We start from the raw sequence: 13051 nt of genomic DNA, 5'->3' as shown, positions 1-13051 counted from the left end.
GCATTGAACACTGAACAATCTCCCCCAGACTGCTACGACTTGAAATTTTAATCACATTTGCCTGAACTCAGAGCTTGTAACTGAGCTCTGGAATCCTTCCCATCATCACTCCTGCTCATCTAAGTTATATCCCAACCTAACATTAGTAAGCAAAGATTAGCTTAGAATAGATACTGGGAATAAAATTTACCTCTATTCAGATTAAACTTTGTGGTTAGCTTCATTTCTAGCATAAGGAATTAGACATTCCAAAACTTTACTCAAACTACTGTATATCATTTTCCTTTGGGAAGGCCAAAAATGAAATTGAAAGGAGGTGTTAAGAAATACATAGATATAACTATTTTATTAGAAATATTGAGCAACATTACCTTTTGAACATGAACAAGGTTATCCCTATGGATAATCACAGTGTCGTTAGAGAAATTCTAGTGTGTAATTTAGCCATGAAAGTTTTACAACAAAAAAACCCAGTATTTTGATTAAATTTGTCTTTGCTTCTAGAAACAAAGATAATTTTTTTATCATGAATTGCCTTTATAAACACCCTAAGTTGTTATCAAGCAGTAAAGCAAGTGCTGAAAGGCACTAGGACGGTTAGATGTGTTACCTGGTTTCCAATACACATGAAAGCTTACAAAACACTTGTGTGTTTAAGCTGAAGTTTGCTACATTCCTTAACGAGTTAAGCAGGTTCTTGAGCAGTTGGAAGGATGCAAAATTCATGGAGCAGATCTCTGCAGCACTTCACAAGTTGGATCTCTCTTTGGCAGACATACGAGATGTGGACTGGGTGTATGTCCTAATTACATCCTAAAAACAACACAACAGAAAGACTCAGAGTGAGTTCCATTAAAGGTAGTTAGAGAACTGCAGTAAAACAGGAGTACTTGAATCAACAAGGTTGTTATTCTTTAGAGCAAGGAAAGCTTGTGGAAAGGTTTTATTACCATGACAAAGAGAGGGTTATCAGCCTGAACACATTACACATCACACACAGTTATCTTCCAGAGGCCTTACAAAACCCCAACTGAAACAAATTGCACATCATTGGTTAATCAACACTTAATTAAACATTATTAGAGTGATGTTTCCTCACTTTGTAATTGTACATGCACTGACTTCTGCCCTTGAAATCAAATAGGAATCAAGACCAATTTCTCACTTCAATGGATTTACAACAGAGGCCAAACTACTTCACAGCCAGTCTAAATTCAGCTACAAAAATCATTCCCATACCCTTTTCCCATTCTCAGCATTGTATTTGTCCAGCAGGACCTGGATACGAGCACCATAGTCAGGGTGAACGTCAGTGAAGTTCTTCACCTAAACAGGAAGATAGAACAGAAAAGGCAACAAGAATTTTTCCTCCATTTCAAACATAATGTTTACCACATTTCCTGCTCTGTGGTCTCCAAGCAGTATATATTCTAAGGAAGAAAACTCCCATCTAGTTCCAACTCCTCCATGGCAGATCTTTTAGGTCCTTTCCAACTCAAAACCATTCTGAAGTTCTATGAAAAGTAATATGCAAACTCTTTTCTACAAGTTTAGCTCTGACCAGCCAGAAAGGAGTTATGAACATAATCAAACACTGTTTCTGTTACCTCACACAGAGCTCATTCCCACTTAAAACAAAGCTGCACTGGGAAAGATAAAGATCCAATCCCTCCCTGGCCTCACTGCCTTTTCCTTGGTTAGAGCCAAACATGACACTGGCAGTCAGCTGATTTTTGAAATACCAAAGTAAACAACATCATGACATCCTTGATGTTCAGCATCAATCCCATTCTTCCTACCAGGAAAAGCTTCCTTTACCATGCTATGTGTTATTTGTGTTATATTATGTAAATAGGCACATATTTAAGTGCTCTCTATTGAGAATCAGAGAATCACTAACATTGGAAAAGACCTCTGAGATCATCAAGTCCTATGACCTAAACACCACCATGGCAGCCAGAGCATGGCATGAAGTGCCACATCCAGTCTCTCCTTAAACACCTCCAGGGATGGCGACTCCACCACCTCCCTGGGCAGTGCATTCCAGTGTCTAATCAGCCTTTCTGTGAAGAAATTCTTCCTAATGTCCAACCTGAATTTCCCCTGGCACAGCTTAAGACTATGTCTTGTCCTGTCACTTGCTAGCTGGGAGAAGAGACCAACCACAATCTCCTGTCAGGTGGTTGTAGACAGTGATAATGTCACCCCTGAGCCTCCTCTCCTCCAGGCTAACCTAACAGCCTTCTCAGAGAATTCCTGATTTCCTTTCCAAAAGCATACTGCCATTTTGACAAAGTCACTAAACTGGAAGAAAAGCTGGAATGAAGGGCAAAGAGACCACTTACAGCTCTCTTCTGAATGAAGAGCTGCGCATCCTTCAGATGATCTGCAATGTTCTTACACAGCCTCTGGCGTTCACCCTCGTTCAGCACTTTGAGGTAGAATTCCCGGACCTGAGCATTGGGGAAAAAGGGTTATTTGGAAATTCCCAAAGGAAGTCATTCTACCTGGAGCAGCCAAGAAGACTTACTTGACTTTTAGGATTCACTACGATTGGAAAGGAATAGCTTTCACTTATTAGTCAGGCAACACTTAAAATACTCTAAATACTTACACCCAAAAGACATTCTGTGAGGGTTTTTCCTTGGCAAACCTGCTAACAATTCCTAGTTCTAGCCTGAAATAACTGCTGGTCATGGAATGAATGGAAACAAATATTGCTGGATAGAGTATGGATACTCTAGTTTGCATATCTGCAGGCACTAATGGCAAGAAGTCAATTCACAGCCTCCTGATGCCCAAAATATGGATGGCAAATGTCTGGGAGAATTCAGCTGTTCAGGAAATTATGCTGTATGGAGATGTTCCAAGTGCTCATCAGAGCTGAACCTCAGGTCAGCAGATGTTTCAGACAGGAGCCAGGTGTGCATACCACTAATCATTTCTAAATCCCCCCCTAAACTCCTTGTGATAAGCAATACAAAGTCTTTCCACACATCACCTGAGTCACATTGTCTTCATTGGCACTGTTGAAGCGTTGCACATCCCCTGAAGCAAACACTCTGCTCTCCTTCAGCATGGGCTGATCTTCTGGACCAGTGAAACTATTGGGATAATAGTTTGGGGCACCACCTGGAAACAAACAACAACCCCATAAAGCCAAACCAATCAGATTGAGCTAGAAGACAATGCTCTTTGCCTACAAGAATCTAACAGCAGGAGTTGTGTCTTCCAGCCAGTACTTAACAGCGACTACAAAGAGAATTTCAATAGCTTTTTAGGGGAAAACTGATTTGTTTCAGACTTAAATGGCAAAGTCATGGTTTTACTCCAAGGCAGCATAAAATACACTGTCATTTGCATGCCTGATGTACTACTAAGCTTCCCTAAGTAGGGAGTGCATTTTAAACACAATGAACTTGCAGAACTACATAAAAATAAACTGACTACTTATTCCTGGACAAGAGTAGCTGTTCTCAAGCTCTCGTTTTTCACCCATTTCCCTCTCCTCCCTCAGCAAGTGTCAGAATTCATAGCCCAGAGGAATACATCTCCTGGCATAAGCCAGAGCTTAAGTATATCCTTGTTTACTCTGAGGTGTAAATCAGTCACTATTGGGCAAACACTGACAGAACATGAGCTGCTGAGCAGAGGTGAAGTTACAGCTCTAGTCTTGGCATTTTTACTCTTGCATTTCACAATCTCAGAAATCAGAAGGCAAAGCAGTTTCATGGACTGGACTGAGCACAGAAAAGTCACTCTAAATGTAAAAAACGCCAACAGAGATTTCTCAAAGACATTTAGACCATCTCTTATTTTTACAGTAGATTTTGCCTTGAAGTAGAAACAAAGAGGCAGTAATTAACTTCTGGGAAAATCTCTGACCTATTTCTTCATTTCAAATAAACAATAGATTAGAACCCTTTCAATTAAATCCCTTTACCAAACATGTTCCTATAAGTCCTTAAGTGAACAAACTAGGGACAGTACTGAATTCCTTTGACTGGGGATGTTCTCCTGTAAACCCCCTTTCTCTTAAAGGCCTATTTGCAAGTTTTTAACACACTTCTAGTGAAGACACCATCAACTACTTTAAACAATCGCCAAAAAAGCCAAGTGTTCAGCAAGAATCTTAAATCCCATGGGAATCAACAGGAATTCTGCAGTTCATGGATTAGGATCATTGACTACCTTGGTTGTCAGACACAGTCATTGGTCCATCCCTCTGGTAATTGGCCACACGAGCTCTGAAGGGGCAGTTCACAGGGATCTGGAGGTAGTTGGGGCCCAGACGGTGTCTGTGGGTGTCAGGATACGAAAACAGTCGACCCTAAAACATTGATCACAAACATTAACTACTACTTGCAAAAGAAATCACTTAAGCTGTACATGTCAACTCAAAGCACTACACATTAAACAGTAACAGGGATACACTTCAAACATGTTCCAAGTGACATCCAGCCACAAAGTTATTTTGCTGAAATACCCTGAGGAATGGCAGCTTGAGTTGCATTATGCAGCTTGGGTGTTTCCTACCAGTTTCAGAATGCTAAACCTACTCTGCAGCAGAAAATGGTTACACGTGGAGAGATGAAAGTCACTAAAATGGTTCTAAAAGTCACTAAGGAATAATATAATATTTTCCTACCTATTTTCACCCTTAGATTCAAAAATTGATTACACCTGAAATGTTAGTCCCTTATTTATTTACTAAACTGAACCTTCAGCAGTTTTAGTGACATCTGGATGCCAAGAGGACAAACTAATCCTGACTATTAAGTTTTGGGGAGGCAAAACAAAACAACTGCAAGAGTTTATCCAGTTAAACTCTCAAAATAGCTTTTTGTTCCCATGTATGTAATTTGAAACACCAATTTGGTTTTGATCTGAAAATTAATAACATGTAAACATCTGTGACTCTGCAGTGAGGCTGATCAAATATTTGGAGCTGTAAGAAATCCAGTACTACTAAAGAAAAGTCATGTGGTTTGTATCAGGAATTAATTCTGTGCTTTAGAGCACTGAAGTCCATTTCTCACTCCGAAGAGTTTCTAATTCTAAGATATGCTGTAAAAACAAATAAATGTGCATTGCTGCTATGGTTTCATCCATACCTGCCTGACAACTTTGGTGATTGTTTCAGATGTCCTCTAAATTCCCTGTTTTCTACTAATTTAGTTCTGTCCCATTCTCTTTATATTAAACTTTGGATGAACACATCAAATGGTGATCGTTATACAATAACCACCAAAAAAATATACAGAAATTAGTTGTTTTCACCTATAAGCTTTCCTGCTGCTACACAAGCTAAGACAGAATGTAAAAATGACATTCTTCCCAAGTCAAATCTGTGCATTGCAGTTTACCTGCAGCATTTTATCAGGGCTAGGTTCAATTCCAGGTGGCATGTTGCTAGGATCATATGCCATCTGTTCCACCTCTGCAAAGTAATTGACAGGATTCCTGTTCAAGACAAGCTTTCCCACAGGGATGAGAGGGTAGTCACCATGTGGCCAAATCTATAAGACATAAGACACACACATTAAAATCAACATTATTATAGCCTTATGCACTTAATTACCAGGCAGCATTTGCCTGATTTGAGTCTTGATTGAGAAAATATATTCCTGAATTTCAGTTTTGCTAACAAACATTGAGAAACGTTTTATTTTCAGAAGTCTTTTGCTATTACTACAGAGTATTAATGCAACTTTTATTTCATCATCCCACCCAGCATAATCTCAGCACTTGAGTACTTAAATGAAATGCCCTCGGGAGCTTGAAAACATGCCTAGAAATGCACATAGTGGGTGGAACTGGTGGCAGGATTGTTTTCAGCTACTTCAAAATGCTTAACTAGCTTAAGTAGCCTTTTCTTTGTCACCTGAGCCCGTCCTTTCAAAGCCTTTAGCCATGTGGGGAAAGCAGGTTTAGAGGCAAAAAAGACCAATCCAAGTTTATGTTAGCATCTCTCAACAAACTGTTCCTAGGAATAGCTAGCTATTGGAAGTGTGACAAAATGAGCCCAACAGAGCTCAGGGTGTGACTCTGAGCTGAAATTACACTTCTGGAGCCCAGCTGGGATCCACAGGCCTGGAATCAAGCCCTATCCATGTTTCACTGCAGAAGAGGAACATCAGACATAACACAAATCCAAGTCCATCTCCAGAATTTCTGACTCACTGGGCTATATAATAAAATAATAAAAACTAGAAGGGAAGGAGAAAAAGGACAGACTAACTTTATGGGTAAGAACTAGGTAAGAGAACAGTGCTACTCTCCATGAAACTGACACTTTCTTACAGATAAATTCAGTTCTGGCATTTGCAACATTTTGAACCCATGACCTTTCTGAAATTAGCTGAAATGGAATATTCACAGCAGCATCAGAGATACCTTAGTTAAATCAAAAGGATTAAATGGAAACTTCTCTGCTTCTTCAAAGGTCATAACTTGAATGTAGAAAGACCATGATGGATAGTCTCCCTTGGCAATGGCATTGTAAAGGTCACGGATAGCATAATCAGGGTCAGTAGAAGCCAATTTTGCTGCTTCTTCAACAGGCAGATTTTTGATGCCCTGGTCAGTCTGAAAGCAAGAGAAACAGCAGCACCAGTTACAATAAGCAGAAAATACAACAGAAATCATTAACCAGAGTGTATTTTAACAAGATGCATAATCCAACAGTGAGATTTGTCCTTGTTCCAACCTCAAGTAATTTGAGTTCAGAATAATAGGACATTCAACAGCTGGAAAATCAGTTCATTGCTAGTGATCCAATAACAACAGGCAGTGCCTAAAGAGTTCTTCAGAGTACAGTGAATGACCACTTTGTTGGCAAGAGCAATGCTGCCTGTCCCATTGGTGAAAGGCATGGAACTGCTCTTAGAAAAGGACATCACACACCTTTTGAGTCTCTGCACTAACAAGTCTTCTCTGAATTAAACTTGAAAAGCCACAGAACATTTTTATGTTTATAGGATGTACATAGGTAATCTACAGGATGTATATATAGGATGTATAGTTCCATTGGAAAAAAAGATGGATACCTTCACATGGAATTTGCAATAAACTGCTCTTCCCTCAGCATTAACCATTTTAAAGGTGTGTGATCCATATCCATTCATATGGCGATAGCCATCAGGAATTCCACGGTCACTGAACAGGAAAGACACCTAAGGAGAAGGATCAAACAATATTAATGGGCTCATCAGCTCAAGGATAAAGTCGTCATTCCAGACTAGGTTTGTTTATTGCATTCATCTGCATCACTGGAAGCTATGTTCATGTTATAAATTCCTTGAAGAATTTCTAGTTCAAGGTTTAAGAGTGTTAATGAATTCAAACTGCTTTGGCTCTGAACAAAGAACAATTGTGAATTAAACCCCTGTGAAGTTTTAGGCTCACATGAAATATTCAGTGAAGTACAAGACATTAACTGATTGGCCCTGTAAACACAGAGCAGGTAAGGATGGATAATTTCAGTTACAATTATAAAAACGATTACGCAGTCTTCTAGACAAAAGATGGAAAAGAGCTACTTAAAAACATATCTTGTCATAATAGGATTTTCTTCATTATACAATAAAGTCAAAGCTTACTTGATGCAGAGACTCAGGGCGAAGACTCCAGAAGTCCCACACCATGTCTGGATCCTTCAGGTGAGTCTGAGGGTTCCTCTTCTGGCTATGGATGAAGGATGGAAACTAATTTGTCCAGACATGGAAGAGGAAAAAGAAAAAGCAATTAGCTGGGGTATACTATGAACTCCTGGTACAAAACAAGGCAAACAGTTTTGCAACATGCTTCCCCAGGAAAGGAACAAACTGAGAGCTCAGACACTGAATAAATCTTCTATTGTCATACCTCTCCTGCAATCAAATTCATCCCCCGAGCACTAAAATTAGGGTAATGTCAAACATTTACAATTGGGATAAACAGGCTGGTGAGAGAGAAAGAATGTTTTCATTTTGTGACTGCTGAAGTGAGAGGTAAAGCTTTTCAAATTGGTCTATGTGAACATCTGACTCATAAATTAATACAGAAATACTGTAAAATATCTGCAGAAACCCTCAAGGCAACCTCCTCTACTTACAAAATGCTGTTGAATTTCTACTAAAACACTAAACCCATCAGATTAAATAAAAAAGAATTTGCAAGAAACTCTTGAAAAGTTAAGAGTGAAAAAAAACCACAGAAGTAATCAAATTCTTGAATTTGCCTGTTTGCAATAACATCTTTTCAAGTCAAAAATATTCAGGCCACATGACACAGCTCCTCAATGAAGCAAGAACAAGATGTGAAGGAACTTCTGGACTCTTCCACAAAGTCTCCTCATCTTTGGTGCTTACTCACCAGCATTGCATCCCGAATAAAGAAGATTGGGGTATTATTTCCCACCAGATCCCAGTTACCCTCTTCTGTATAGAACTTCATGGCAAAGCCTCGAGGGTCACGGACTGTATCAGCTGAGCCAGATTCTCCAGCTTGAAGAAACACATGAGCAGACAGAAGTATTAGGGTAGGAAATCCAGACAAGGCATATTTTCTCAATACTTCAGGCACTGCAAGGTTTCAGAGCATGAACAGAACACCCAAACATTCAGGCCCCGGTTAAAAGAAAGAAAAAACAAGTATATCCACTTGAACCAATTAAGAGTGGAATTTGCATTATCACTAACAGAGACATCATCAGATTATAAGGCTGAATCATCTAAACCAACATTGGTTTCTGTGCACCAAATCCCAGTGTGAAAGCTCTCATTTAAAGGGCAGCAATCTAAACAGCATGCCTCATAAAAAGGAGCTTCTCATGGAAGAGCTGTAATCCTTATAATTCCTCCTGCTTTATCCAGGATGGCATTTTCAATGGGGAACTCAGATCAGAGCAGAAGTGCCCACATAACACCTAAGCAAAAGTGTACCAGAAGTGTTCAGAGCAGCTAATGGTAAACATCATGATGAAATAAGTAGGACACTCATTCTCTCATTAAAAAGCTATGTACTGCAGAACTGTGAGGAAGAAACGTGTCCAAACAGAGCAGGAAAGGAAAAGTACTGATAAACAACCTGCTCCAGTAACAGTGCACAGATCCAGCTCAGCTCCACAGCTCCTCCCTGGGTAACACTGCAGGACCCCTGAAGTCTTGGTGACAGTGAACAGCCAACAGGCCAAACCCAGCGGTTCCCTGAGCCTTGTTGGACTAGCTTTTTCACTCTCTGATACAACTTCCAGAACTGAATCCTCACTAGGATGTCTTTTCTCAATAAAGTAGTAACATACACGTTATGAATTAAAATTTTTGTGCCAGACAAAATATCAATCATAATGTGTGTTTTAACTAACAGCATTTAAGATTGTGCTAGTTTATGCATTCAGCTCCTTAAGAAATCAGAGCTCATTTATAGAAGTGTTTATCTTTCTTTGCCCAGTACTTAGGTTACATCATTCAGCTCCAAAACATTTCTGCAGCATAAGAGATTATAGGTATTTAACTTTCAAGTGTTCAGCTGCAGTATTCAAGTGTTGATTGTGATCCAGGCAGAAACAAAACAAGCTTTTTGTTGGAAAAAAACCCAACAAACAGCTCAGGCTATTCTCCCCCTCACTGCAGACAGAAAAGTGTCTGCATAGAGCTCTGGCAGAAAGATGCAGAAGCTGCTTAAGGTCTTACAATTTAAATGAAATTCCCAGAGGAGGAATTGGTTGGCAGAAAGCATTTCAAACCACCTCAAGGGCCCTAGAGTGCAAACACAGCTATCAGGGTGACTAAGGCACACCTGGAAGAAAACATGATAATAGAAGTCTTACCCACAGTGGAGAATCGAATGGCAATTGGAGTTCTTTTCCCAATGTGCTCAAACACTTTTGCCTTACAATATTGGGTGATATCGTGAGTGACTTCAAAATAGCCAAAGGCTCCTGAAGGACAGTAATTGCAAAATATCAGATCTAGGTACCTTCCTTCCACTCTCAGCATATCTGTTATTCTACTGTGATCCAACACAACTAAGTCAAAGGGAAACATGGCAATACAAACTGTGTTTAAACAGGTATATCTACACACTAAAAACTCAATTTATTGTCACAAAACTAAACTTACTTAACACAAACTACTATTTGCACAGTGCTCACTCTCTCCTCCTTAACTGATTGTTAACAGCTCCCAGCAGCAGCACCGAAGATGCTCGTCTGCCAAGATTTGTCTATTTGTTTCAGAGCATGACAAGTATTCCTTTAATCCTTTTGGTGCACCTGTAAGCTGGGTGAAGCAACAAGATTCTTCCCACCCCCACAGAGGAACTTTTCCCATGTACATTCACGTTATAAATTCAGTAACCAAAATCAGAGGTGTCAGTTCTACCCTACTAAGATCAGTAACAAATTTTAAAATGGTTTCAGTGTTTTAAATTTAAGTATTAGCTCATCAGCTTGTTTTAGCAGACAGATACATTAGAAGACAAAGCCAAGATTCTCTATTAAATAACAGGGAAACAAACATTAAAATAGAGATGGGTAAGTCTTCCCTGCCAGAGGAATGAGGTGCTATGGAGGAACAGATAGAAGAAGCATAAATTACAGCAAATACAGTAAAAATTTCAGGGCTATAACTCCATATTCTCTCATTACATTTTAAACAATTTTTCAGTGCTTCAAGCTTTGGCACCAAGTTTTTTTAGGCCAGGCCTTACCACTGTGGTTTATATACATTTATTCTAATTGATAAGACTAAATTATAGGTAACTGCAATTTGTGTGTCATAATCTACATGTTAACTCAAAAGCTTTTAATGTTCAATTCCAGACAGAGAAACAATGGGATTTTAAACATACCTGCTCCTTTGGCATGCACAACTCTTTCAGGAATCCTCTCTCTGTCAAAATGAGCCATCTCATCAGTGAAAACAACATCTTGGACAAGCAGAGGTCCACGTGGCCCCACTGTCAGAATATTAAGCTTATCTCCTATGGGGTTCCCAGCACCAGTGGTCAAGACATCTGGTTTCTGAAAGCAGGAGACAGTCACTATCAACACCAGAAATTAAAGCCATTACATGTCACAGAACATATTAACAAGTATATAGCAAAGTGACGTAAGATTCTGGAAGTAGTTACAGAAAATAGAGATGTCTAACCACATCTCAGTACAATGTTTGGGGCTATTTAATAATGAGACTTCAAGTCATGTGTAATCCAAGAATGTTTTCCATGGTTTGGAAATATTACATGTTAAGACTATCTGTCTTGCTTCAAGGAAAGTATGGGATGGGAAGAGAGAGCTAAAGAAGGAGTAGCTGCTGGGAAGTAATGAGGGAGAAAGGAGAGAAAGAAGGAGGTAGTGTCAGTACAGGGGTGGAGGCATAAGGAGCTACAGCATAAAGGCTAAAAGGATGTATCCACAATCACTGTTGGTCTGGAAGACCTATGGAAAATAATATATGCAAGAACACCTGAGGAATCATCACTCTAGACTCCTGAACCATGCAAGGACCAAGGCTAACAAATGCTGAAGAAGCCTTACTGCCAGGAAACATCTGTCAGGACAGCAACCACAACTTTTTTTTAATGACTAACATCATTATTGTCTCTAAAGAAACTAACCAATATAGCAGTTTCCTTTTCCCCTCCCTTCCATACAAAGTTTGAGCTAAGCATTCTTGTAGGCTACTTAGAGCTACAGCATCTTATACAGCAGAAGTGACCTTGTACTTGAAAAACCTCCAAGACAACTTCCTGGAACACTTGCTGGAACTCTGTAACACTATAATGGAGTGTATTTCTACTTTCTCAAAGAAATTCCCAGTAGAAAAAGGCTTTATCTACATCACATATGGGGTCATACACTTCCCTGAGGCAACATTCCTATTTTACTGAGTACTATAGGAAACATAGTAGAGAAAGGTACATGAGCTCCAGAGACCTGACGGTCAGAGGTGTCAGTTTTTCCTGGAGTACAGTTATTGTTAGGAGCCAGGACATTGCTTGTAAGGGGTGTAGAACAGAAATTAGAGCAAAGGGGAAAAAAAAAAAAGAAAAGAAAAAAGTTTGTAACAAGGTGAGGTCAAACACCTGAGTCACAGATTATTACCAGTTAACACTAAATCCACAGTCACATGTTGCACTAAACTGATATAAATCCATGTGGGCTCTCTATCCATATCATCCTACCCAAGGCATTCACACACCTGAACCATGGGAGACACACCAGCACAAACTCACTCAGCCCCTCATCCCTAGTTCCCCTTCTTTAAAGTTCTATAAATGAAAAGAGATGGTGGAGAGAAGGAAAAAGCAACTCTTGATGAGAAAAGTTTTCACTATTCTACCAGCAACTTCACAGAGTTCAATTTTTACATGTAGAACCTAAGTTCTGCTTTAAGGAGTTTAATTACTGTAAACAGACAAAATTCTCATCTGATGGATGTTTTTCCCCCAAGAGGCAACACACAAAGGCAGGGAAAGAACAATTATCCACATCCACGCCCAGAGCTCTGGATGAGGCAGAGAACACAGAGAGTTACAGACACCTCAGCTCTGGATGAGGCAGAGAACACAGAGTTACAGACACCTTTGTTTCACTCAGGCATATGAATAACCACATAAAAGCCATCTGACAGGAAAACTGCATTCCCACTGTGCTCTTACTAATATGCAACACACACCACTGCAGCTGGCTTCAATTCCCAAAATATCCTACTTCTTTATTCTTTGTTCACCACTTCATTAGCATAAAGCTATAAGCAGAAATTCAGCTCCTTTGGGATGCCCAAAACCCTCATCTACACTGACATTTGTACATTTGCTTAAATCAAAACATTATAGTTTGTCAAGGGAAAAATGCAGGAGCAGAAACTGTACTCAGGATTCTTTTCACTGCTTTGATGCCACATACTTCCAACCTTACATTTTGCTCAGTTTTAAATGAGCCAAAGAAAACAATTTTACTGCTCACTTGGAGAAATCACCTAGCGAAACTGCATGGGATGTTCTTCCACCTCAAGTCATCCCAAGAGCTCAAAATTACATCCTAACATACTGGCCTGACATAATT

At 39.5% G+C, this 13051-nt stretch overlaps 1 protein-coding gene across 1 annotated transcript; it reads right to left on the bottom strand.

The window, feature by feature from the left end:
- Window positions 1-324: 324 nt before the first annotated feature.
- Window positions 325-11025, bottom strand: CAT (catalase; the record flags this gene model as incomplete). Its single annotated transcript, XM_009083886.1, has 12 exons — window positions 325-813; window positions 1240-1326; window positions 2346-2453; window positions 3002-3132; window positions 4192-4330; window positions 5367-5519; window positions 6397-6588; window positions 7050-7175; window positions 7602-7706; window positions 8356-8486; window positions 9812-9922; window positions 10834-11025. Coding segments are annotated over 12 exons (1541 nt in total), but the record flags the coding sequence as incomplete, so codon positions are not given.
- Between the last annotated feature and the right edge of the window lie 2026 nt (window positions 11026-13051).

The sequence above is a fragment of the Acanthisitta chloris genome, unplaced genomic scaffold (assembly GCF_000695815.1).
Source record: "Acanthisitta chloris isolate BGI_N310 unplaced genomic scaffold, ASM69581v1 scaffold7111, whole genome shotgun sequence".
NCBI lineage: Eukaryota > Metazoa > Chordata > Aves > Passeriformes > Acanthisittidae > Acanthisitta > Acanthisitta chloris.
This window is presented reverse-complemented; position numbering and strand designations above follow the sequence as displayed.